At 48.6% G+C, this 26,749-nt stretch overlaps 6 protein-coding genes across 6 annotated transcripts, besides 2 other annotated features; 2 read left to right on the top strand and 4 right to left on the bottom strand.

The window, feature by feature from the left end:
* Nucleotides 1–227: 227 nt before the first annotated feature.
* On the bottom strand, nt 228–5,176 carry FPSE_03158 (uncharacterized protein; the record flags this gene model as incomplete). The annotated part of the gene is made up of 3 exons (XM_009256277.1): nt 228–1,901; nt 1,954–2,229; nt 2,279–5,176. 3 exons carry the CDS (start codon nt 5,174–5,176, stop codon nt 228–230), a joined length of 4,848 nt encoding a protein of 1,615 aa, XP_009254552.1.
* Nucleotides 4,977–4,996: a microsatellite.
* Nucleotides 5,177–7,278: 2,102 nt separating the features above from the next.
* FPSE_03159 (uncharacterized protein) lies at nt 7,279–7,651 on the bottom strand (the record flags this gene model as incomplete). The annotated part of the gene is made up of 2 exons (XM_009256278.1): nt 7,279–7,491; nt 7,565–7,651. The coding sequence occupies 2 exons, from the start codon at nt 7,649–7,651 to the stop codon at nt 7,279–7,281; spliced, it is 300 nt and encodes a 99-aa protein (XP_009254553.1).
* Nucleotides 7,652–11,639: 3,988 nt separating this feature from the next.
* Nucleotides 11,640–13,185, bottom strand: FPSE_03160 (uncharacterized protein; the record flags this gene model as incomplete). The annotated part of the gene is made up of 3 exons (XM_009256279.1): nt 11,640–12,371; nt 12,718–12,855; nt 12,904–13,185. The coding sequence occupies 3 exons, from the start codon at nt 13,183–13,185 to the stop codon at nt 11,640–11,642; spliced, it is 1,152 nt and encodes a 383-aa protein (XP_009254554.1).
* A 4,147-nt stretch (nt 13,186–17,332) lies between these two features.
* Nucleotides 17,333–17,358: a microsatellite.
* Nucleotides 17,359–19,324: 1,966 nt separating this feature from the next.
* Nucleotides 19,325–21,732, top strand: FPSE_03161 (uncharacterized protein; the record flags this gene model as incomplete). The annotated part of the gene is made up of 4 exons (XM_009256280.1): nt 19,325–20,212; nt 20,291–21,197; nt 21,248–21,630; nt 21,685–21,732. The coding sequence occupies 4 exons, from the start codon at nt 19,325–19,327 to the stop codon at nt 21,730–21,732; spliced, it is 2,226 nt and encodes a 741-aa protein (XP_009254555.1).
* A 1,101-nt stretch (nt 21,733–22,833) lies between these two features.
* FPSE_03162 (uncharacterized protein) lies at nt 22,834–24,402 on the top strand (the record flags this gene model as incomplete). The annotated part of the gene is made up of 2 exons (XM_009256281.1): nt 22,834–22,956; nt 23,005–24,402. The coding sequence occupies 2 exons, from the start codon at nt 22,834–22,836 to the stop codon at nt 24,400–24,402; spliced, it is 1,521 nt and encodes a 506-aa protein (XP_009254556.1).
* A 366-nt stretch (nt 24,403–24,768) lies between these two features.
* Nucleotides 24,769–25,267, bottom strand: FPSE_03163 (uncharacterized protein; the record flags this gene model as incomplete). Its single annotated transcript, XM_009256282.1, has 2 exons — nt 24,769–25,082; nt 25,141–25,267. The coding sequence occupies 2 exons, from the start codon at nt 25,265–25,267 to the stop codon at nt 24,769–24,771; spliced, it is 441 nt and encodes a 146-aa protein (XP_009254557.1).
* Between the last annotated feature and the right edge of the window lie 1,482 nt (nt 25,268–26,749).

Below are 26,749 nucleotides of genomic sequence, written 5' to 3'. Positions count from 1 at the left end.
ATAATGTAGCGATATCGACCTCGGCAGCCACGCATGAATGATATCCTCTAAAAACAGACACGTCTAATACCTCCTTGGCAGAGTCGCGTTCCCAATAACTCCTAGACATGATTACAAACGTACACCCAACTCTTTGAAACCTCCTTTCCGTTCCTTCCTTAACATTTTTATAAAACCGCACTTATCACTTGCGAACTCCCCACTCAACCCAGCACTAGTCTAGGTAGCTAGTAGTCGCGAGCTTGGCTAGGCGGTTCAATGCCTTGAAACGCCTCAATCTCCTCCATCGTCCTGTTGAACACGGCCATGACTTGATCCATAACTCTGCTGCGATTCCACTCACTTCTTGTGCGCCAGATTTCGTCCATGAGCTCACGGTTGATCTGTTCGAGCTGCTCGATGGTGCAACCACTAGTCGCCTCCGTCACGTTGTTCAACATCCCTTCCACTTCCCCTAATGTCAGAGGCTGGGAAGCCGAAGTCGACGAGCCAGAGTTACGTGCAGACTGCTCGTCAGAAATATGGTCGTTCAGTATGCTAGCCATGCCGCCCGCACTTTGGGCCTTGAAGCCCAATGATGTTCGCCCCGAAGAGGGACTGTCGGAAATGCTCGAGACCTGCATGTGGGCGCCACCTGCAGCGGCAGCCTGAGCCTGGGAGTGCAGCCACGAGTCATCTCCGGAAGCGTTGTGGCCACCTTCAATCAGTGTGTCAGGAATATCAGCCTGGCTGTCATCATCAACGCCTCGGCTCTCGCGGTGGCCTCCATTGGTCATCTGACTAAAGTCTGATGAGCGATGGGTTGAAGGGTCCGATGTTTTCGTCGTTGATGCCTCATTGATGACAGCTGAAGGTGAAACTCCTGGTGGCAATGGTGTCACCGCAGACTTTTGCGAGATTTGTGTCATTCCCGTATGCGCTACACTGAGTTGCTCGTGAGACTTTGGCGGCGGTCCCATCTCAGAAAGTGCCTGGGTATCGTTGTCAATGCCGCTCATTTGGGTGTCTTCTCCGATCGTGTTATTGATGCCGTTGGTCAGAAGCTGCAAGTCTTGGCCTGAAGTACCATGATCATTCGAGAGTGGGCTCCTGACTTGGAACCTTGCAGTCGTTCTCGATCCTGGAACCACTACTCCGAGGGTAACAGGCCCCTGAGAATCACTATCATTGCCACCCAGATCAGACTGGACACGGTCCACAAGCGATTGCATCGCTTTTCGCTTTCGCTCCTTCTCGGTGGCGTCCTTGGCTCGTTGGAGTTGACGTTGATATAACCCTTCCCAATCAACTTGAGAAGCTTGGTTCTCGATACTAGCGACATCAACTTCGACGTTGCTGAGAAGTTCATTGGCCTTGAGAGTCCGCTCCTTATCCCCAATGTTTTTGGCATCTCTGGCAAGAGCCTTGATGTCAAATAGGAAGTCCTTCGGTCGGGCGTAGAAACCGTTCGACAAGCGCTCCTCGATAGTAGTAGTCTCGAGATTATAATAACACTTGCCACTCACGGTGTCTCGAAGGACATCATTGTTATACTTGTCCTTGACGATCTCATATGGTCGGAGCTGACCAGCTTCGATATCCGGTCGTACGAAGTTAGGCTCCGACTCGACGAAGAGGTATTCGATCTGGGCAGGAGGAATGACAGGCTGTCTGAACTTCTTGTATTTCCTGTTGATTTGGTCCATAATGGGCTGAAGCTGGATTTTGAGCGCGTTGAGTAGTTGGTGGTCCCGCTTCTGCGCAGCCTTCATATCCGCCTTAGTAGGGGGAGCAGGCTCAATAGGAGGGGCAACAGGAAGCTCCTCAAGAACCCTCTTCTTGCGGTTCTCAGGATCAGGAAACTCGCGCGGCTTTTTCTTGGCATATTGAAGTGTGGTGCTAAAGTATTCCATGCGGCATTCCTACATGAGTTAGCGGAGCACATAGCATCAATCATGAAGCAAGCAAACTTACCTTGCTAGGATTGTTGATCCTCATTTGATTCTTCATGGAGAACCCGAAGAAGTCACGGATGAGTTCGTTGGGAAGGTCATCTCTGTCACCCTCTGCCGTAGCCAAAAGAAGTACTGGGTCGGTAGGAGCAATGGATCGCAGCATAGTCTTAAAAGTTGTGAGAGCGAGAGTGTTGTGCAGCGCGGCATACCAGGCCTCGATGTTGGGAATGTAGATCACACTAGGCTTGTGCCGTCTAACTTCTGTGAACAGACCGACAATAACTTGTTCCATAGCCTAGTATTTATTAGTATGCGGTAGCTTTTAACGAAGGTATTAAACTTACCCTTCCGTCTGTCAAAATGCTGGGGAGGTCAAAGTTCTGGACATGAACTCCCTCGAAATAGTGAAGAATAGCAGATGAGAGGTAGCTCTGGCCCATTCCGCTCTGGCCGTATATGATAAATCTAGGGCGGAACACCCTGGATCGCTCAAACTCTTGTTGCATAGCTTCTCTACCAAAACCATGATCATCATCGTCGAATTGCTCGTACATGGCTTCTTCGAGAGCGGTCAACTTCTTCTTGCGAGGCAAGAGGCCATCGAGAGCCAACTTGGCAGCTGACAGTTGATCACGTAGAAGGGGTTCTATTGACTTGGGTAGGGGCTTAGCGCCAGATGTTGCTGATCGTTCTGACGAGGGAATGAGCTTCTTGATAGACAACATAAAGTCAGTTGCGTGGACACCAATCTTCTCGGGATCAACGACAAGTTTCTCCTTGGAGGCGTAGATCTGAGGATACGTTCGTTGAATGGCGTTGAGGGCAGCCTCGGTGCAGAGAGCTCGGAGATCAGCACCACCGTAGCCCTTTGTGTTCTCGGCCAAGGAGTCCTTGAACTGGTTTGAGAGTCCCCAGTCTGCAGTGTGGATGTTAAGGATAGACTTTCGGCCCTCGATATCAGGCAGAGGGAAGTAGAACTCGCGATCAAATCGGCCGGGTCGACGAAGAGCAGGGTCAATGTTGTCAGGGCGATTGGTGGCACCAATGACAATGACTTGGCCACGACCATCCATACCATCCATCAAAGCCAAGAGCGTCGAAACGATGGAGGCATGAATCTGCTCCTGCTTACTGGATCGAACCGGGGCAAGACCATCAATCTCGTCAAAGAAGATGATACTTGGCTGAGTTCTCCTTGCCTCTTCAAACAGCAAACGAAGCTGTTTCTCAGCTTCGCCAACCCACTTGCTCAGAGCATCGGCACCTTTTCTCATGTAGAATGAAATTTTTCGACCGCCAGAGCCAACCGAATTGGCCAAAGCACGAGCAAGCAACGTTTTACCTGTTCCGGGTGGACCATGGAACAGGACACCGCGCGGTGGAGTAACATGGAATCGGGTGAAGAGCTCGGGGTAGAGTAAGGGCAGCTGTACCATTTCCTTCAGCTGGTCGATATGTCCCTGAAGACCACCAACCTTGCTGAAGTCGACATTCAGGTCAACGCCCAGTGGGTCAGCGTCTGCAAGAGCCTTGCGATCCTTAATTTTGCCGACGTTGGGTGCCGCACCAGCTCCATCGAGGTTCATACCAGGAGCACCGGGAAGCAAACCACCAGGGGCGGCTGCAGACGTCGGAGTCATACCAATATTTCCAACGACGCTAGAACGGTGCACCATTTCATCGTCGCTACTGTCCGAATCAACACCGCCAGCTGCACCAGTGCCCCAGGGCCCATTAAGAAGGGCACCAGCACCGCCGCCTCCGCCGAAGGGACCAAAGGTGGTGTTGAGGCTGCGTTCCCAGCCTTGACTGGCACCTCCGCGTCCGCGTCTAGCACGCGGTTGTGCCGTGGGCGCCTCAGCCTCTTCTTCCTCAATATTAGCCGAGGTTAGAGGCGGCATGTAGTAGTTGACGCGTGTCCTTGCTCGTCGAGTGTTTTCTTGATAGACGATGGGTGATTCCTTCCTTGGACGACGACGACGAGAGCGCGAGTCCTGCCTAAGTTCTCGAGCTTCTTCGTTCAGTTCATCCAAATCAAAATCAGGTTCTTCATCTCCAGAATCTCCACCACGGCGAGATCTGGCAGGTCGAGAGCGTCGACCTCGAGGAACCGGACTGTCAACGTCGTCTGGGTCTTGACGACGGGGCTTCTCTGCGTCAGAAGCCTCTGCATCATCGGATTCGTCGCCAGGTTCAAAATCACTACTAACTTCTTGAGACTTCTTGCTAGATTTCCGGGTCAGGCGACGGGACTTCCTGGGTCCGGCATCGGATTCGGCTTCTTGTGGTTGGGCGGAAGCATTGGCGCGACTTCCACGAGTCCTACGCGTAATAGGCACATCGTCGTCATCCTCATCCTCTTCTACCGTCTGCACAGGAGCGTCTTCTCCGGGCGCATCTTGATCAGCAGCGTCTTGCATGTCTTGATCAACGACCTCTTGTTTTGTAATTTCTTCGGGGTCTTGTGTCAGTTCGTCCGGCTGGTCGGCTTCTCTGACTTCCCTGAAGCTGCTCTCCTGTGTAGCCTCTTGGATTGTCTCAGGGGCGGTCTTAAGGCTCTTGAGACCACGAGTGGTTCTTGTGTTTCGCGCGAATGTCTCGGGACTTCTACTCCTTGAGTCTCGCGACGGGACAGCGTGTTTTCCGGAATTGGAAAGCTCATAGAATTCCTCAACTTCTTCTGTGCGAGCCCGGGTCGCCCTGCGGGACGCAGGTAACTTGTTGCTGATTTTCAGTTTGACAACTCTGGTTTTGGTTGGTATGACAGGCTCCTCCTCGACAGGCTCCTCGACAGGCTCGCCCTCGGCGTCATCCTCCTTATTGTCTTGATCCTCCTCAGGCTTGACATCGTCGTTACCGGCATTGTCCGAGTCATCACTGGCTGATTCTTCTGCCTCGCGCTCGGGGCTGCTTTCGAAGTAGGTGTTGTGTTGAGTAGCAGCCTTCCTGGCACGGCGACCAGCTGCGTTCACGGGTGCTTCCTCGTCGTCCTCTTCTTCGTCGTCATCTTCGAAGAAGTCTTCCTCGTTACTATCGGAGACTTCGTCGTCGTCGTCGTCGTCAATATCCGATCCACCGTAACCATTCCTGCGTCGGCGACCAGGTCTTCCACTACGAGAACGACTGCTCTTCTTGTTGGTCTTTCGCGGCGGTCCAGCCTCTGTGGGGTCGAAGTTTTCGTCTTCGGGGTCTGATTTATTAGGGTCAAAGTCCTCGAGGACTCTCTTCCGCTTGCTGACCATGGTTTTCTAATGGGTTCGGCGCAGATCGTGGTGGTTTTGAGATGGGCGACGGATGCAATCGAGCTTTTGTGGTTCTGGGAAGAAAAGGGATGTCAGTAAGGGATGCTTCGCGCGATGGAGAATCAGAGGCCATGGGCGCAAATATTGCGATGGGATTAATAGATTGATAACGCCTTGATCGGTCAATTTTTAGTACAAACTTACCTTTTATATGAACGTGTTGTGCACGATATTAGGTTGAGGCGTGCATGGACGGCGTGAAGACAAGGCACCCAAAGCTCTGGCTTACAGCGCGCTCAGGATCGGCGCAAAAGCGTGGGAAGGAATATTAACTTAAACAACCAAACAGTGCACTACTGAATAGTGCGTTTGGCAGACACCGGTGATGAAATGGACATAAACGCGGGCAAAAAAACAAGAGAATGATGTTTGATGAAGTCGGTAGTTGCGCGTTTGTTCACTGTTTGAAGTCTTGAGGTCGCGCCAAACCCAACCAAAACAGAAGTGGGTCATGTTTGCCCTGAGTTGTGATTGGCCAGCTGCATGAAAACACCATGAGATTAATCGAGATGTGAAGCCGTTTCAGTTTGGACATGAATACTGATTAAAACAGTGAATACTTGACATGACTTTTGATATGGATTTCCGAGTCTTTTTTTCGTCGATTGGATCGACTTTTGTCTCCTGATTCGTTTTTTCCACGTCTCGACGTCTCTCGAGCCTCGCTGCGCATTCAATTGTTGATCCCATTTTCACGTATCCCATTCAAGGAATTCGACTTACACGAGCTCTATCAAGGATTCTCTTCGGAGCCAAAGCTCAATGTCAACTTCAAGCTCCATAGGGCTGATGGTTGACAACCGACAGCGTGTTGCTCCACAGCCGGCAAATCAACGGGAACATGCAGTGATGGATGACTGTTTGTTGCCTTGTTAATAAGGCATACGTACTGGAAATAAGGGAAATAATATCTACCTATAGCCTCCCATCGTCTCAGTAGGCATCCGTCCATTTACTATCTGTCATTGGTGGCTGCGTAAATTCTGTACATTCATGGCTCAACATCTCACTTACATGAAGATTACGAGGTATCGTATCTGGCGAAAGACTTTTTTGGTGTAATATTTTCTACGCAGGTCAATTGTAATGGTCATAGCCAAATTTAGAAGACATGAAGACTGTATTCCAAACGGAGGAAGAAGTAGAATGTCCTTCAGAGACACCCAGACAAGAATACGAGTACAATCATGCTGATCCCTCCTTGTTAGCCGTTTCTCCCTTTACTACGAAAGAGAAGATTACGAGATCAACAAACCCAACAGCTGACATGGTTCGTTTCTACGCCGCAAACGAATCAGCGGTTGGCCGCGTATAACTTACCCTATGCCTCGAGCCTACCAGCAAGCCTACCCAAAATAACTACACCGATCTTCATGCCTCTATTCCCGGACCCTATTTTACCATTTTTCATCCTTTGTTGTACGGATGACACGGCAAACCCACTTTACCCCAAGCATTGGCATGATTATCACAAGCCTTGGCAGCTGTGACATCGCCAAGACAGACGCGTAATGCGAGCATCGTTTCGAAATCGAGGCATCATTTAAAAGCAGGAGCAAGATCAGGAGCTAGATCAGGCGTCCATAAACAGAATCACTTGGGCCAAATTTAGAAATCAAGTAATAAAAACGGTGTTCTATGTATAATACATAATGTATGTACCAGTTCGGGATCATGGGTCTCGTTACGAATATTGTTACACAGAATGTTAAAAAGTCATCTCTCGTGGTACAGTCTTCCCACTTGTTTCTCGTCCCACCCTCCAAAAGGGTATCTATTGCGTAGAACCGGTCTCTTTCGAATGAATGGTTGGAAATGTATTTTTTCCTTTACCACACAAAAGACGCCATGCTTGCCAATGAGAGTGCCCGTCCCGTACCAGCCAGTGACGTTGAATTCCTGAGTGAATGAAGGTGATACAATAATAATAAAAGTAAAGGGTCGTTTGGGTGGATGCGGGTGATTAAGCGGTCTGCTGATAATATAGTGATGCTGTTACAGACATTGTTTATCGTTTATGCTCGTTGTGCTCATGCTGGAAATCAATCCTTGCCCAACATGGCTCGAGCGAGGTCTGCCAGGGATGGGCCACCGAATAGGAACTGGCTCGAGTGCCTTCCACAGTAGGTGTGGACGTTGACGTTGGCTGGTTGTGGTGCGGGCTTGAACCAAGAGCGGGTTGCCTTGGCTGTGGAAGAAGCTGACGACTTTGTGGTGGAGGTAGAGAGTTCGCTTGCGTACGAGTTGGTACGTTGCTGGGAAGGTTTATGTTAGTTGAACGGTCCAGACCAGATTTTGAGTTTTGGGAGCATAGCTGATGGAACTTACCTTGCTCTCCATAAGTGGGACAGGCTCACGGCTGCGACCACGCTGCTCCTCCTCAGAGGCTCTGTTGTTGCGAGATCCGAAAACCATTTTGAAGGTTGAAGTTTGGTAGAGTTGATTAAAAGAAGAGTCTTTGTTGTTGTTTGGGGTATCGTTTGTGTAATAGGTCAGGTCTAGTCAAGGCACTCCTGGTGCAATCTAAAAGATGTCAAGGAATGTCTGTCTGTTTGTGTTATGACGGTGAAGAATGAAGGGGTATTCTGAATGTTTGTTTGACTGATGATGATGAGGAAAAGAATGAATATCAAGGGGGGAAGGAGCTCCCTTAAATAAAAGTTCCTTTGTGATCAGAGCTGAAGTAAAGGGACCCTGACACTTGCTGGACTGGTCCCATTCGCATTCTCATTCATCCTGATCCCCGCTAAAGTACCCCAAGCCAAGGCCAGGCCTGGGCCCCCCAAGGAAACGCCAATCCTTGTTGCTACGTAGCAAAGCCCTATGAAAGGACGCTAAACCATGCGCGATGTCAGCCGGAAGCCTTGGCCCGTTCTTGGTATGACGAAGTGCAGATCCGACGAGCTTACGCGCGGGTCCCGACTAAGGAGACGATGCGACATGGTGGCTGTCCCTTTTTCAATATGGAAGATATCTAGAAGCTATGTGATCGACTTCGAGCCAACCACTCACAAGTTGACTGGCAGCCAGTGTTTTGATCTTCACGGATGGTACAGTACAGCACAGTACAGGTAATCAAGACAACCTGTTCTGAGAGACAGATTATCAACAACAAAGTCAGACATTGATTACCAGTACGGATATGGTATATACAGGGTACAGTAATTAGACATGACCATACTCAAGATAAGGCCAGCACCCTTATCTCATCTCTTTTCCCTTCCCACTCCACTTTCTCTCGCCGTCAACCGCATTCCAGTGATGCATACCGTACGGCACGGCAAATTCGGACCCGAAAAGCTGACGATGCGGGCCCCGGTTGGTCCCACAAAGACCGGAAGCTCCGAAGACCCATCCGTGCCAATACCCTGACAGGCTTGCTGGTCTGCTTCACCTGTTATCTGTCATCGCCAAGTAGTAAGCAGAGGTCACGAGGAACCTCACTTCTCCACTGCGACCCCATTTCTAGAAGGCCGCTAGAAGCAAACCCTTGCATGCAAGATTGTCAATCCTTCAAGTGATTCGTTGATGCGTACATCCGCAGACTGCGACTTGAGATAAGATCAACCATGAAAGAATGAGGGGTGTCACACTCAAGCTGGGCGTTCCTCGTCTCAGCCTTGCCCAATGCAACCTCGGTTTTGCTTGGTTCTGTCATGGGAATGAATCAGAAGACACCGAGGAAGACCGATTGTTGGTCAATGGCGTTTTAACCTCATGCAAGTATTTCTGTTGCCTGATGGTAGTTTTCCCAAAAATGAGCCTAATAGAGTTGGTTGCGATCAGTTCATGATTGACATGCGTCAGATGCTTAACGTCAACTTCACTTCAGTCTAGATCTACATCATTGGGCATCAAACCTCAACTATTATCAAAAGTGGCTTGCGTCTAATCTCAGCTCTACCAAAGAAACTCACACTTCTTCCACTATCTGAAAATATACGCAACTGTCACACTTAATCTCTCTCAAAATAACTATGCGAGACCTGTTTTTTCTAACCGAAAAATAGGTAGTGTTGGGGAACGTTGCATCGGTATCTTCCAGACCCAGCAAGGCCATCTAGTGCAGCCACAACAGCCCAAAACCCTTTATTTTTAGTGAGTCACTGTCATCGGGATGACGCCGTGGGCTTGAGCTGAAAAGCCACGGTTGCATGTTTGCACCGGCAAGTCCCAGTGAGGAGGTTGCTTGTCTGTTGTCTGACTGACCTTGCAGATGCCGTTGACGTTTGACTACCAACGGCTCTACCGTTGTCAAATACATTTAACGTTGAAGCTACGATGCATTTTCTCCGACTTGTCGCAATCGCTTCGTAACCATAAACACTAAAAAAAATTGACAGGCTTATCTTAGCATTCACCAAGGCGTCGCCAAGAACTCTTATCTTCTTGGCTGGGTGCCGGTCTTGGCAACACCGTGCCGAATATTGCTTGGCAATCATAGGTCTCCGGCATTGTATATTTACGCTAACTTGAAACTCAAAATCTTATTCGCTGCTTCGTACTTATTCACATCTCTAGAGTTACTAAACATATCATATCGGAATTCTCCTACTCTGAGATACATGAATTTATCGAAGCACCAGTGAAATCTTCGGTCAAATCGTAGAAAGACACGCCGAATGACCCGAAAGCTTCATCATCTCTCCAGTTTGAACAGTGGATGCCTCGGCTTCTGCTTTTTATCTGCACGAACTTGGTCTTTACGAAGCTGCGAATCTTTCTAATGCTTGGAGCACTTGCATGTTCTTGATCTCCTGGTTGAGCGCTGCTTCGTCATTGCTGGCCTTGTGTTTACTCGAGTTGTTTATCCTTTCTGACATATATGTACATTGTTTTAATAATACATCTGATACCACTGCTCTTTCTTATGCAAGGATCGGCAGTGTCTCGCTGTAAATATATGTACATCAACTTTAATTAGCAGATTTGCAAAAGTGACTGTAATGCCAGAAGTGATACGCAAAGTATGGCGTGTACTGCGCGCTACCATCTGGCTGGTACCAGCTTAGCAAAGGCCCTTACTTGAATCTGTTACACAAGAGCTGACAGGACATCAACCCCTGGTAAAACAAAGTTGTGTATTACAGGTGAAACAAACACCATTCCAGGGAGTCGAGTTTACTCAGAGTGTATGTATCTGTATCTGGTCCGTCACCAGAAGCCCTTCTCACAGATTCCTTACGAGCAGGGCAAGAGTCCATAGCAATATAAAAAATACAAACTCTTGTCACATCGACGACTCCCGACTTTGACGGACGTAGGGGGGGTTAGGGCATCTTTGTGTTTCCCATAATGCCAAGAGAGAAATTTCATGAACCACCAACCAATAGTTCCTTGAGTCCATACATCATTCTCGTCCTCCCTTGAACGAACTCCTTATTCGTACTACAGCCTTACCTCTATGTAACCCAAATATGAACTTAATTTTGTCTAATGTCTTGTCTCCTTCTGATTACTCATTCCACTAGCGTATTAATGAGGCCAGGACTGAAACAGTATAAGTAGCGACCAAATATACATTGACCTGTTTAGTTTCTGTTATATGGTCCCTACTTTATCCTAGACTTCAATATATGTCTGGAATCCGGCCTATATATCTCTGAATGATGTTGATTTATGCAGTCAAAACATTTCGATATGTTTATATAAGCTGATCCATGCAGCATATAGTAGAAACTCTAACCACTAGACTTTGGAACCAAGAGTCAAAACATTACACTACTCAGAAACAAGTACCATGCGTGGGAGAGCTAATTATTATTGTTTGCGGTTTCGGCAATAAGGCCTATGCCACACCTGTATGTTATTGCGTACAGTAGGCATTGCGAGAGTGTAGTTGTACTTGATGTCAGCAACAGGGGTCGTGGCAGGACAACCCGAGCAGGTTAACTGACACAGAATAGAGGCTTGGTATCTCGGTGAAATATTTACTAAGTTGAGCTGAAGGAAGAAGAAGTAGTAGATAGCTGCTGGGCAGGTATCTCTTTTGTATACGTGAGAATAAAGTTACTTCTTCGAACCTTTACCTGCTACGACTTTTAGTTACGGAGTGAAGGATAAAAGTTAGTATTAGGCTTGGAAATTCATGTTCAACTATCAAATTGCTCACGGTTCATGGGAGCTATAAGACGAAAATCTGAGAAATATCCTTATCCCTGGACATGGCTGTAGTCATACACAAATGCACATACTGTTGCAGTGTTGGAATTTACTGTTAAACTCATATCTCTGTTTAGATCGAATGAGTCAACATTCAAGCATTCATACGCAAATGCACAGCTGAGCAGGTATCAATCGCTCAATCGAATAGAGACCCCCATGTATTGAGCATATATACTTCGCTATATGTATAAAAAAAATCTCATTCCGCAATAATTCCTATGCCCTTCATCGAGTCTCCTTAACGAGAAACTCCACGGACTGATTCAATAACATCCTCCTTTGGCTTAGGGTACGTTCTCTTATCCACAGCTGCATAACCCTTAGAGAATTTATCCAAAAGACGGGCAATCCACCTCTGCTCCTCCCCAGTAGCAAACTCATACACAATACGCACAGCAAACCCAACTCGATACGGTCCCATGGCGCCTTGTGCTACAGATTCTATCGACCGCAGTATCCGTTCCACGAAATGCCGAGAGGATACATCTGAATTTTCTCGTGGCGTCCCGCACTCGATCAATGTTTCTTCAAGAATGAGCATACTCGCCCAATATCCCATGAGCAATGATCCCGCCGCCGCCGACTGATGTTGTATAACCGTCTCAAACAACGAAGTCGCTGGATTAGTAGGCAAAGTCTCGATAGGTCGCGGAAACTCAAGAGCCTCAAAATCTTCGTACCATTGCACGAATCTGGCATGACTTACCAGAGCCATCTGAGCCAATGCGGAGATTTTGCTGGGCTCAACAGAGATACCAGCCCTGTTGGCTTCGCGGACGAGATAGCCCCAGTGTATAATAGGTGAAAGCTGGGTCAGGTTCGCGAGAAAGCCATCACCAACGCGAATATGACCGATCGGAGTATCAGCACTGTAGATCAGACGTCTTCCACCATCAAACATAACTTGATTCCATTCTGGCCGTGATAGGAACAATTCCTCCTCGCCAGGATAGAAAAAGTCGCCTATTATCTGACAAGGGATCGTGTTAGTTGCAACCCCGCTAGGGTAACATTGACAAAGCTGTTGAAGGGACGAGAGATCCACCTGGGTTGAGTTACCAGGATGGCAAATCCACTTGGATTGGGTAGGTGATATGTGAGATGCCATATCGCGCCATCTCAATGCAGAGTAACCCTGCTGGTGACGAAACTAGAGATATGCTTGAGGCATTGCTGTCACTGCGTTGCTGATTGGCTGCTCTTGAGAAATATCCTCTAATCTTTATGGCAAATATCTTTGTCACTTGACAAAGAGGCCATGCGAGTTTATGGCCCTTCGCTCCGTTTCTGTAGTTAAAGAAAACTGATGGACGTACAAGAACACCACGAAACGATAGTAACATGGCTGCATCCCATCCTTCTGCGTGAGCCGCTGGCCCTCGTTGCTCCATCAAAGTACCAATGCCTTTAGCATGTTGGAGCCAGGTTTCGGAACTGCTGGTTCCAGCAAATAACTAAAGCGGATGAGCTTTATGATCAATAGAGTGCAGTGACATGATCACCTCAAAGTAGCATAGGAGTATAGCGGCGCACAGTGTCTCGGGTGTCTTCCATTCTGTAGAGTGTATGAGAGCTACTTGTAGTTCGCTGAGTGCCAGGCCGTATATAGTTCGGCTTTGAGCAACTAGAGCTTCATCGGAGTTTGCTTTACCAGCGAGATGCAAGGCAAAGGAACAGACAGCACCATCGAGGAGTGCTCGTTTACCTAATCGATCAGTATTTAACCATGATAAGAGTGTAAATACATCGGTGGATTGGGAGTAGCTAGATGATGCTTCCACCATGTTAAGCAAAAGTGGCCCTCTTGGCAACCCCGGCTTCAGCAGGGTTGGTGAGGCTATGGCTAGAGACCACGTTGAGGACTTTGTCGTATAAATGCCACCCGTCTCATCAGGTGCAACTGTACTAGATGAAGATCTGGTGGACGATGACTCGACGGTTCCTGACCTTCGACCACGTTGACGGATCAAATGTTTCCCAGTATTGTTATTGACGAACTTGATATCGCGATCATATCCCGGACATGCAGTCCCATACCTGGAGCAGTTGCTGCAGGCGGGTCTGAGACCGTCACATTTGACCTTCCTGGTTCTGCAAAGCTGGCAACCAGTACTCCGGGGTACCCCAACTGCCAGTTGTAGTCAGTCCGAGCCTAGTCAGTGTTTACGGTTGGATAGATGCTAACCCATGGCCAATGTCGATGTCAATCAATGGAGTTGCTTGTCTTGCCCTTGCTCAAGTTCAAAGTGCTCACCGCCGGGTCTCAACCATCTGTGCCGCTATTATTGAGTCTGATGAGATCGGAGCGAACCCCTCCCACACAGCGGCTCAGCTTCCCGAAGCGGCCGGCGAAGTTGCGAGAGATTGCGCGGGCAATGATTGTAGTATAGTGTAATAATACTGTAGATGCGGGAGAGGCGCACGGAGGAAATGATTTGCACAGCCGGTTCGGCCCTTGTCAAGCTTCCCGTTGCTTCGTGGTTCTTTCCATATATGACAGTTTTGGTTGTAGCATGGAAGTTACTGAGGTTCAAGGCGCCTGCTGACCTTATGTACCTTTTTTCTTAACAGTGTACCTGCCTCACCTCACCCAAGCGAGTTTACATACACCATCCTATTTAGTTTCCAAAACAGGCAATCCGGAAACGAAAAAGGAAACAGCAGGTCTAAACCAACAAATCTGGCAGGAACAAATTACTCGCATATGCATAATAAGTTTGGCACGCAATAATGTGATGTTGACTTGCCCATTAATTGCTAGGTAGAATTTAAGGTGTCCAAATATCTGGGGAAACCAGGATTTGCTCTCTTTTAGGGCACCCCAAGGTTCTGGGCAGTGCAGTTCGGATATTACAATATGAGACCTACCTGAATCGAGCTACATACATACAGTCTGCCCGCACCTATTTCATATTGACTCATGTCTCCAAGTACTAGGTAGGTAGTTATCTCGTCGGCAGCGACTAGATAGGACAGCCAGACCGAAATTGAATGATGTTAAATACGCCTGTACTCTGTAAGTCTACGACATTTAACGGTAATTAGCCGCGGGAATTGAGTACTATTCTCCAGAGACAACGCTAAATTGTTGTCAAGCCTCCGCGTTATATCCACCAAGGGGATGAGAGGAAATGAAATGTTGAAATGAAATGATTTATGGTCCCGCTGTAACCAATCTATCTGAACATAGGGGCATCAGAATCAATAGCAGCCACAGGAGGCGAGACGCTTCTGTACGCTCCCTGTAATATAATCAAGCCATGGATGAGAGATTGATCGATCTACGGATACATTGTCCAACAACGTTTTGACGTCCTTGGGAGGGCCGGGCGGTTCGCAGATAAGCCTGTGCGAGCAAAACTAATAAAAACACCGAACAATAAGACCAAGAGTTTAATGGGTTTTAGATTGATACCAAGCTAATCTACTGACGAAATCGTGGGCTGAAGCGGAACCTCTTCAGTCTAGAAGGGCGAAGGGACCGTTGATCAACGCTTACGGCGGTGATGTTGTTGGAAGTTGATGGGTAGCCGCGTCAACCACTAGTCAGTATATTGGACCCTTCATCACTATGTATGACTTCCATCAGGTGGTCTCGAAGGGTATGACCTGTGAGACTCGAGGACAACTAAGCCGAGGTTCAAAATTACGCCAATCTGGTTTACCACAGAGCCGAGATTCGAGTTCATTTCTGTTGTACTCTTTAGACTCAAACCCCGCGATTTTCTCCTGGTGTCGAGGTGTGATTGCGATTTTATCCATGGCTCAAAGTCAGGATCAGCATAATTAAGCAATCTATAGATAGAGCATTGTTAAGTCAATGTTAATGTGCGTGTTAGGCCCCATGCTGAGCTTGTTTCGGTCATTGTCTACTCTGTACCTACCCCAGACAGACCCGTACACTTGAGTCAGATAATGATTGGTATGCAAGTGACGATGCTTTTGTCGGTGAGCATAACGGTTCCATGAAATAGGCGCTCCTGGTTGGTACTGCATTTATTACCGAATTGAGACCGTCTTTCACTTCTGTAGATTACTAACTTGCGATATTCATAGCTCCAATCTGGATACAAAGCATTGTTTTAAATCTCCGTCGCATGCCGTACGGAGTATTGTGCTGTACCTGCTTGGCTGTATGTATGTAGATGCAGAACACGACAATCTCGACTAATGTTAGAACCGCTACTCTGTACATACTATTATTATTCCTCGCGCTCAGACACTCAAGTTATTTAGGGTTCGCCACGCATCCATCCATAACGCCAAACCCCACGTAAAACAAGTTCTTCAGTGGAGGTTTTGCGACTGATGATGGAGAAAACCAGCGGACCCAATTCTAAAAATACGCGGATTGCTTGCTGTTGCTAGGTACTTGGAAGAGGCGGACAGATAATCAACGTGTCAGTCATCTCGTCATGGAACGTTCCTGCGCAACCCCCCATAATGATTGTCATAATGGATCATCTTGAGAATAGGAGAACCAGAAATTCATGCAAGGGCTCAAGACTGCAGTGAAGCCGACAGATTTCCAAGGAAAGCACAGGAATGTCTCTCAGGGTGAGAGTCACTAAAGATGGTGTCGTGTAAAACATGTCTGTTAAATCCCCTCCTATCAAGATCTCTCGTTTACCCTTTTCCAACGTGCATAGGATCCACTGGGTCTCGCGTCTTGCATCGGCGACCCAGCCGTTGAAGTACAGGAACTTACAGCAGCTTCCATCACTATCGGATGTTTGTTTGTGTGAGATCCACGCACCGCGGACATTGCCTCGCAGCGAGCTACTGCAAGCCATGGATGCGATGCTTCTGCTGTCTCAAATTGCCTTGCGAGATATCAGACAAGGTCTCAGGGCTATGGATGCGCGGAAAAGAACCAGCGATTCTGAGCCAGCACGTCAAAAGTCAAGGAGTTGGTCTATTTCAGATGCAGGAGATAGTTGGGACCAAGTTTGTTCAGTCGATGCACAGTACAACGATACTCGTAGCTTGTTATGATCTATCCATGGATACGAACCAGACCAACTGTGTGGTTTCCACCTTTGTACCTAGCAGGCCTCGACTAGGACCCGGTGCAGCCCTGTTTGTAACCTTTAAAAATGTATAATTATTTGTCCTCGGTCGCAAAATTTCTCACGGCGAGTCATTCTGTTGATATCGTCTTCCCTAGCTTCCCTAGCTTCAAGCTGTTGGTCACATCGAAATGAAGATTCAATCCATCGTGTCGCCAAGTCAAGCCAGTTTAACCTAAGCCACTACATATCCAATTGTTCGGACTCTTGCTCAAAGAAACACCCCGAAAAGAAAAGAAAAGCCTTGACCTTTTCCAGACGAGACGCACACAAGCGCGAACTCCTAAAGCAGCTAAAGCCTTGACAATCAATCGTCCCTGTGGATGATCGGCACGAATGTCTGGTGTGCTTATTGGCACGTCTGGTTAGATTTGTTAGTCAGCCAGGATTCCCCTGAATGATCCCTTGCCTTGAGGCTTTGAGTCCATGTATCGGACACGAACAGCAGGCAAGTATTTTGTGCAGGCCGACAATCATCACAGGACCCCTGGCAACTTCCAGAGACCCCGAAATCTTTTGACTCCGTTTTGACTGGATCGGATTGAGACGACAACCAACCCAGGTATCCGTACATCATACATTTGACTGACGGGTCAAATTAAGGGATTTCATCTTAAGCACTGCGATAGCATCGCACAGAACAGCACCATTGTTTGAGCTCTCTCCGGTCCCGCCAGTCGGTCGCTGAGCAATGCAGCAAAAGGAAGCACAGATGAAAGCCATTATCAGCACGGACGGTAAATTTGTTCCTGAATTAATGCCGGAATATGCTCTGCTGGTGTCAAAAGACAACACAACAGAGCACAGCAGATGAAAGAAAGGCACTGGACGGGTCACTGTACCTAGCCTGACCTGACCTGGGCAAACCAGACCAGACCAGACCAGGCCTCGGGATCCATCTTCATCATGCTTCCCTGTCTAACTAGCGCAGGATGGGTCAATGCCACAGCCAGAGCGGTGGCCAATCAACCAATGAGTCGCGTTTCTGGCATCAACAGACCTGCTCAAGTCTCCCTGAGGCCGTGGGATTTTGATTTGGGGAACCCTGGGACAGGCTCCACGCAGTACCTCGTGTTTGGCTCAAGTGCGGGTGAGGCAAGTGTGAATGTAAAATCGAGAATGCCAACAGAACAGACAGAGAGAATTGGCTTACGACGTCTTGCCCCTTGTCCCCTGCATGCTTATTTATGTATGTACATACATACAGCACTGTCTGGTTCTGTGCGTACTGTACTCTGCTTTATCTCCAGGACAATCGTCTCCACCGAGGCGATACGTTCTTTTCGAATGTCGCGTTGTTATTGTTGTGATGGAGCTGGAGGTTGGCCATCTGGGCGAGGAAGATGCTAGTTGGTGCTTTTCTCTCAACAATCAGCTCTCTGATCTGGGGCTGCTATCAGCAGCACGAACGACCGTCACGCGGCCCCGCTCGGCTGGGACAGTAGATACTACTTGAGATGGATGGATGGACGGATGGACGCCCGCCCGCGAAAAGCTGGACTGTTAAGAATGGATGTGATCAGTGAATGTTCTACAGCATTGTCAAGTTGGATTTAAATCGCTGTCAAGGGGTGCCACTCCCGCAGAGCCCGCTGTAAATGTCCCTGGGCCGATAACCTTAGCTGCATCTTCCAGTGGACTACCCAACTGTGCAGAAAGTGGAGACCTACACGAGTTGAGGAGATAGGTACTGGTACGGGCGCAGGTACTGGGCTAATGTAGCATTTGGTGAGGTGCTCGCAGGGTCTGTCCAATCCAATCCCAATCCTGATCCTCTTTCCTCTAGGCTCGGGTCTGGCTAGGAGTAAGAACAACGGTAACACCTCACCTCAGTTCTTTTTTTCTACCCATCACCATCTTAACTTCATACTCGTTGTTTCTCCTGTGTCCTGGTGTCGTTTTACTCTTTCCTTTCTTCTTCCCTCCTCCTCATCATCGCCATCACCTTCGCCTGTTTGGCCTTCTCAGCCCCTCTTCTGAACGACTCGACTTTTGACACTCAAATTGCCGTGCCCCCTTTCTTCGGCCGTCGCTTTCCCCGAAATCTCCCAGAAGCCTTCGAATACTTTCGACTTCCCACGCTTCTGCATCTCGTCTCCTGTGATCGTTTGGACTCATTTAGACCTCGACACTTGTAACGTTGGCATTTGCACTTGCCTCGCATTTTGCCTTTGCTCCTTCCAGACCACCGTGACGATCTTTCGACCACGGGAAATCTTGCCTAGTCCTGCCGATTATAATCCTCTCCGCGAGCGAACTTCGTAAAACTTCGACTCCCACCTTACTCGTCAACCTCATTATCTTCGTTACCCCGAACCATCGACGATCCTCTCATGTTCCGTTACAACTAGGCCGAGATTCAAGTTGTCAAAGACGACTCTTGATCTTGTCCCCCAACCTACTACTAGCAAACATCCATCTCGTAGCAGAGTCTAGCCTGCTCGCGGTAAAAGTGAGCTACTTTCTCAGCACGATCAGTTTCTTTTGTTCCGGGTCGCTGGCGTCCTACATCTTCGCCTACTTCTCTTCTCGTTTGTCACCAAGATATCAACATAAAAAAAAAAGTAGGTTGGTTACGCAAACCATATTCTGTTACTCCGCGGAAACCTTATCATTAAACAGTATACGTTAAGCTGTTGATGATATTGTGGACTTCACCCGACTTCTAATAAGGGAACAAATGCTAATGATTACTTGCTTAGCTTCTTTTCAAGTTGCAAACCGATTGCATTGAGAATCGTTATTGTCTACTATTACTTTCAACAAAGACCGACAACAATTAACAAAAGCGACTCTCGTGAGGAAGCTTGTTGTTGACGGCCGCTCTAACGCCTACGAAACGTCGACGCAAACTATGGCTGCACTGGTTCAAACCTACCCTCAGCAAACTGCAACGGTTACAATGCTCCAGACCAGACCGGCTTCTTCGACAGGCATGATACCCACCAACCAAGGCCAGAATGGCCACCAGTATGCGGGAACTTCCCAGACCCCAAGATATGCTGCTCCTTCTCCTACAGGCTATCGTGGTAGTTCGGCTCCTGTCCAGCAGTACGCCTTTACGAGCACACCTACTCTGAACCACGCACAAACGTGGCAGCCTCAGCAAACTCAGCCTTCGCGAACCTATAACCCAAATGCCAACTATGGCGGGCGTCAGTTTAGCTCTTCAGGGACAAATGTGCAGTATAACACCATGGGTGTCGGACAAACTGGCGCTCGTGATGATTCGGCCATTCCCCAGCGACGAAACGTTGTGCCCGCCCCTCGACCCCATTCTGCCTTCCTTGCTGGGCCTACGCAGCCAGTCTCTCCTACTTCACAAAGCAAAGCAGCACCAGACAGGTATAGACGGTCGCTCGCTCCTCAACAAAATCAACATGGCCGCTCTCAGAGCACTGCTGTCCCGGTGAACGCTGGGATGCCCACAGCCAACCAGCTTTATAATGGACCTAATCCTTCCCGCTCAGCCATCCCAAACCGTCCGAACAGTTTTTACAATGCCATGCCTGGAATGTCCGCGGAGGATATGCAGTTCGCCCATATGGAAGATCCTAACCGATCACGCCGGCGTAGTGTCCGCGCCAACTCTGATGTTACAAGGCCAACCATGCAAGACAAGGGAAAGGTCGATGGAAACTCCCAAAGCCTACGTGTTGTCGCCAATGCCGCCGCACACTCACGCAACGCCAGTTCTGAGAGTGTTAGCTCTAGTCGTAGCAGCCACTCTCGCCCATCCTCGGTAAGTTGATGATCCTGGAAGCATTGCCCAATCAGCAATCGATGGTAAAACTGGTATGCTAACAGGGATGTCATGCAGTCTGCCAACCTCAATGTGTCTGCCCCCACTGGAAACCCCTCTTCCCAGGCAAACGGCGAAACAACATCTAAGCAGGATCACGCCAAGGTCAACGTCCCACCTCGAGGTTCATCTTCTGATGCCCTCAAGCGCACAACGAACCCCTCACCTCTCTCCCGGCCAGCCACTATGGCAAGCGAGGTCGCTGAAGACCGATCCTCTGGCGCGGGTAATATGGAATCACCCGCGGCTAAACAACTCGCCGCCATCAACAAAGGGCGCAAGTCTAAGAGCAAGACCTCGAGACTGCGACGCGCTTTCTCATTCGGTAGCGCTGCTGACTTCCGCAAAGCGGATGAGGAGGGTGAAGCATCTGACAAGACAGAACCGTCCAAGCTCCACAAGGACCCTACGACCGACGAGGCCTACGATGCCGAACAAGCCCGCATCGCGGAGGCGCAGGAGGCTGCAGGTCTTGGACACAGCATCTATGGCGGTAGATTCTTTGGCGGTTCGACCGATAATCTTTCGATCTCGTCGACGGCATCTTCAGCTTCCATCATGATTCGAAAGATGGGACGAGGTATGAAGAAGGGTGGTCGATCATTTGTTGGAATCTTCCGACCCAAATCGGTGATTGGAGTTGCCCCAGCCGATGGTCCCGTGAAACCCGAGGCTAGTCAAGCCGCTGTATCAAGGGTCACAGTTGAAGCTGAGACGCAACGGGTTAATGTGTCGGCGGATCCCCGACAGACGGATACCTTCCCCCATTTGGAACGCAACTCGATCGATACCAGCTTGGGCATTGATATTGCTGAGCGTCTTGGAAGCTCTGGAACCGACAACTCCAACTCTCGCAGGAGTATTGTCGGTGGCGATAGAGAGCGCGCGGAAGTTCTTGCCGCCGTTCGGAAGGGTATTCTCAAGCGTATGTACCGTTGTTCCATGATGAATTTCTCAAACTAACACCCTTTTTAGGTCCCGGCTCGGCCAGCCCTTCTATTAGACCTGCAGACGCATCCCCCGGATTGGATCTTCCCAGCCTGCCTGCTGTCAATGACTCGCCCAATTCCAGCGCTCCTAGCACCCCTAACGATGATTCTCAGGGTCATCGACGAACTGGCTCAATTGCTATTGGCGGTGAAGACTATTTCATGTCTGCTTTGAGACTCCGACAGGACAGCAAGAGCGCCCCCAACACACCATCTGCCAAGCGCAACGCGACATTCTCTCCTCGTATAATCTTTCATGATACCTGGCCTAGCCAGGAGTACGACCGCCGCGGTGAAATTGCCACGTGCAATCGATTGACTCCTCTGCTTGCGCAACAGATCAAGGAGGAGCTCAACACCTTCAAGATGGTAAGATTATCTTTTGTGCAGTGATGATACATCGGCGGCTGACACGATATGCAGGAAATGGAAGTTCACGAAAACTCAAAGATTTACACGCACTTTTTCTGATGATGGCAAAGCCCACCACGAGGAGCGAAGCTTGTCAAGCGCAGTATTTTGTTTCCTTTAACCGAAACCGAGCCTTGGGACTCGGAGTCTTATATCGCAACCGACCATTGGGCGTTTGGGACAGCATTGTTAGGTGAATGGCGTTCAATTACTCTAACCAGTCTCTACATGTCATGTGGAATTTAGACCAGGGAGTCATACATTTCTTTAATCTTGCCTTACTCATCTCTCTCTTTCATTTTCATTTTTGGGTTCGAGCAGGAACGGAGCGTGACGGAAACCATATTCTGGGACCTTGCAGTAGCGGAGTCAGTGTGCTTACATCCCTATGTAATGACGCGTGGCATTCTGTAAACAGACGATCACCGTTGAAACTGGGAACGCCACTTATCCATTATTATTATTATCATCACCACTAGTCTTTTGAGACACGAAAAAAAAAACTCAATGGAGCGGACATAACGAAACATGACCAATTTGGTCAAAAAAACAAAGCCTTTATATTTCTTATTTCTGACCGTGACTGACGGACGGGACATGCTTGTAAGACGTGTGCACCACTTGGTTCCAGAGAGTGAGCGTTGATTATGTGTTTATGCTGTTGAAAGTGATTTACAGATCGGGTGTCTGATCCATACTTGATAGGCACATGCAATTCAGGGGATTTGTTGCTATTAATCATACTTGTTACGTGGTATCTGGTGGATCGTGAGATCTTGGCTTTGGGTGAACGAGGTAGTACCTTCTATCTTGCTGGGTACTCCCAGGGCCAAGTACCACTACAAGATGAAAAGCTTAAACTTATCTGGGGAAAGCTGCAACCTGGCCCAGCCACAAACCCACCACACATAAGGTTCTTTGAGCCTCACCCACTTCCCGGTCCTAGGCGGGGCCGACAACATTATCTTTTTTTTTTCTTTTCTTCCTCTACGTACGTGGGGCATAGTTATCTTTGACGACAAGAATCGCTTTTGCGCCCATATCCCGTCCTACAATCTGGAGAAGTTTGCTCGTCTGACTCGGCTCCGGAAGAGTCCGGGGCCCTTGTTTACATTTATTCCCGACCGCCGATTCACCTCTTTCGCTCAGCGCATGTCGACAATGACATCTAAAGAGAATAGCCCCGCGGTGGAACGCCCAACCAAGTTGGAGGGCCGAGCCTTCTACGAGAGTATCGGCAGCCCCAAGTTCATTGTCGCGCCCATGGTGGATCAGTCTGAATTCGTAAGTTGTCCCAAGTCCTGTAGTGATAACGGATATTGATGTTTATAGGCCTGGCGCATGCTCACTAGAAGTTTTATCTCACCCACCGAACAAAAAAGCCTTCTCGCTTATACGCCGATGCTCCACGCCCGACTATTTTCGCAAGACGACAAATACCGAAAGGCGCACTTTCAGGCAGTAAAGACCGATGGCGAAACTCCTTGGCTCGACGGAAACCCTTCTATCGATCGCCCACTCTTCGTCCAGTTCTGCGCAAACGATCCCGATGCGTTGCTCTCTGCTGCCAAGCAAGTTGCACCTTACTGCGATGCTGTCGATTTGAATCTTGGATGTCCCCAGGGCATTGCGCGAAAGGGAAAGTACGGTGCCTTCCTCCAGGAGGATCAGGACCTCATCTTTCGCTTGATCAATATCTTGCATAAGGAGTTGCCTGTGCCTGTCACGGCCAAGATTAGAATCCTGGACACCAAGGAAGAGACTTTGGCGTATGCGCAGAATGTCCTCAAGGCTGGTGCATCTATTCTCACGGTTCACGGACGTAAGAGAGAGCAAAAAGGCCACCTGACAGGTCTGGCTGAGTGGCAGATGATTCGATTCTTAAAGGATAGCCTACCCAAGGAAACGGTCATCTTTGCGAATGGAAACATTCTTCAGGAGGGAGATATCGAGAAATGTCTCGAGGCCACAGGGGCTGATGGTGTGATGAGCGCCGAGGGCAATCTAAGTGACCCAGCTATCTTTACCAAACCACCACCTGTAGGCGAGGAGGGGCGAGAATACTGGCGCGGTAAAGATGGCAAGGGTGGCTACAGAGTTGATGCAGTCTTTAGACGGTACATGGACATTCTTCACGAACATGTGTTCGGAAACAAATCACCCGCGCGACGACCACTTTTCATGCCCGGCGACGATACAGAATGGATGAAGGAGAGCGAAGCCGTCGAGGAGGAGCCACCATCCAAGAAGCGAAGAAAGGACCTGGGCAAGAAGGGAGAACAGGGGCCTAACATGGCAGCCATGCAACCCCATCTGTTCCATCTCCTGCGACACTTTGTTTCCAAGCATACCGATGTACGAGATATGCTGGGCAAGAGCCGCGCAGGCGACATAGAAGCCTACGAGCGTGTTCTCTCCGCAGTAGAGCGCAAGGTTGCAGAGGAACTCCTCGAGTACGAGCGCACAAACGGTGAGAGCATTGCCGAAACACCGCTAACAGAGGGAGAGGAAGACCCCCCAGAGACAGAGAGCTCAAAGGGTACTCAAAGGCGCTGCAAGAGACCAGTTTGGGTTGTGCAGCCAATTATTCGTCCACTGCCTAATGAGGCCCTCAAGAAGGGGGCCTTGACGATGAGCAAGAAGGATAAGGCCAAGTCTCAGGAGAAGAAGGAGGAAGAGAAGGGGAAGCAAGATGATATAAAGGCAAAGGATGAGGCTCTGGCCGGATAGATTATGTGCGTTTACGATGACTAAGAATCGATAATAGATGGCGTAAGGTTGGACGGGGTTCAAAAGACACATTTGTTTCTCACCATATGCTTGTTGGCTTTACGGACATATATCAAATGGACAACCTCGTACACTGGTCATGCCATTGGAAACTCCTAGTGAGTGAACTTTACGTCTTTGTTACAATCAATGATGATTCCCCTTGGTTCTATCATCCTAGATAAGACGTCACCGAAAGTATTCTTCCCTTGACCAAGTAAAGGTACTTGTAGAACACACCGTGCTGATGCATTTATGGTTTATCTTCGGCCAGTTGTGTTTTGTCGAAGTTGCGTAAAGGCGAGTGTGACGCCGCGTTTATACCTCTCAGTTGGGCGACTTCGAGTGCTCATTGTTGGTTGAGTTGTCCTTCTCGGGTCCTTCCTTGTCGCCGCTGTTCTCATCACCAGAGTCACCAGAACCATCTTCAGCATTGTGATCAGAGCCGCCCTTTTCATCGCCCCCTTTGTCGCCCTGACCACGAAGCCAAGCACCGATGCCAACTGCAGCCCCAACAACTTGGACGACTCCATGGACAGCAGCAACACCATAGCCTCCGGCACCAGCAGACTGGAGAACTGCAAAAAGACTTCCTGCGCCAACACTTCCAATTCCACTCTGGATTCCAGCGGCGACAGAACCTATAGACGGACAGCTAGTCAGTGATATTTATGGTCATGGGTTCAATTCGAGACTGACCTGCAGCAATACCAGCGGCGCCAAAGCCCAGAGCACCAAGAATAGGGCCCGCGACGATAGCAGGAACTGCGACCATCACAGCGCCGGCAATAGCAGCCCCAGCTCCTGGGTTGGATCGAGGAGGCATTTTGTTTGTTGAGTAGGAGGCTTCAGAGTAGGATAGGTTAGCTGGTTTTCCGCTGTCAAAATCTGGGACCTACAATAGATAAATGGCCAAGATCGCGATCGATGACAAAAGACTTTTCTCTAAGATCGATAAATTCAGTATCGAGATGCAATGTTGAAAAAGGAACAGGGGCGAAGGTTTTGGGAGGCCTACCACATTCATGATGATATCAAGGCGCCAACTGGCGAGCACTGGCACGGTCACTGGCACTTGGGCAGGCATCCAAAAGAAAGATTCATACGCTGAAACACGTTGCAGACAGGTGAATGATTATTTGTCACACCTTACCTATGCACAGCCCAGCCATATGACAAACAGTGTATTGACTGGAACAGGCTGCAAGCATGGTATGATATATTGAAGGGCATTATAGGATATTGTAATGTCTCGCTTAGAGACATATTGTACTATTCGCCTCAGATGCCATCCAGGTCCAGGCAGCCTGAAACTTCCCAATGTTGGCAAAACAGCTTAAGAAAGAAAAGATGAAATGAAGAAACCAAAAAACCCTCTCAATTATTGCTACTCCATAGCCACCCATCTGAGCGCTCTGTATGATTGAAAAGACGCTACCGGGTGACAGGCTGCCGATCAAAGACTGGAGCCATGATGCGAGGCTGGCTGAGAGATACATGGGTTAATATATCAATCATACAACTAGGATGAGGAAATGTAGACTGACCTGCTTGAGGACCAAGCCCTGTCCAGCCAAGAAAAGTGAAAAGGGGACCTAGGAAAACCATTGGGAGTGTCTTGTGAGAATAATTGGTGGTTGGTTTGAAGTATTACTGGAGAGATGAAGTCTGGCCAGAGGATACTCTTTTGGAACGCGACGAGACTTTATACATGTCAACGGCGTTGTTTGTATCTCATGGACAAATTAGCGACTAATAAGATATTAGGTTTGTCCCATTCTGACGATATCATCGAGTTGACGTTGTCCCATCACATCGACTGGCTACCTAGTAGGTAGTGGATGAACATAGTACAATACGGACAAACTTTCACGAATGGCATCGAGATGTTACAGAAATCTCGATCCTGTCTTGATTAGTGAGAACTTTATACATATCGTGAATAGTATCTTTGTGTGTATGCATCACTCAGATATAATCAGCAAAGGACCTGTATCCTCTTCATTCACCCAAAGCGTATTGCATGTAACAAACTGACTTTGGGTTCACACTCTTCGTTGAAACTGGTTACCCCCTGTCGATTTAACCCTTTCACAGTGAAGTTGAGTCACAATTATAAAACATACACTATCCAGTTAGGTAGCCATGATTGTAGACAGGGTCGTTTCTTTGGCCTCCAGGTGTTGGTTGATTGTATACCATCTACATTATGTTACCCCTCCATGCAGATAGTATGCAATCACCCCTGGCGCCTACACGATGTTGGTCCAATCCTCGCAAGGCATTTTCGATATTCACTTCTCAAGGC

The sequence above is a fragment of the Fusarium pseudograminearum genome, chromosome 4 (assembly GCF_000303195.2).
Source record: "Fusarium pseudograminearum CS3096 chromosome 4, whole genome shotgun sequence".
Taxonomy (NCBI): Eukaryota; Fungi; Ascomycota; class Sordariomycetes; order Hypocreales; family Nectriaceae; genus Fusarium; species Fusarium pseudograminearum.
This window is presented reverse-complemented; position numbering and strand designations above follow the sequence as displayed.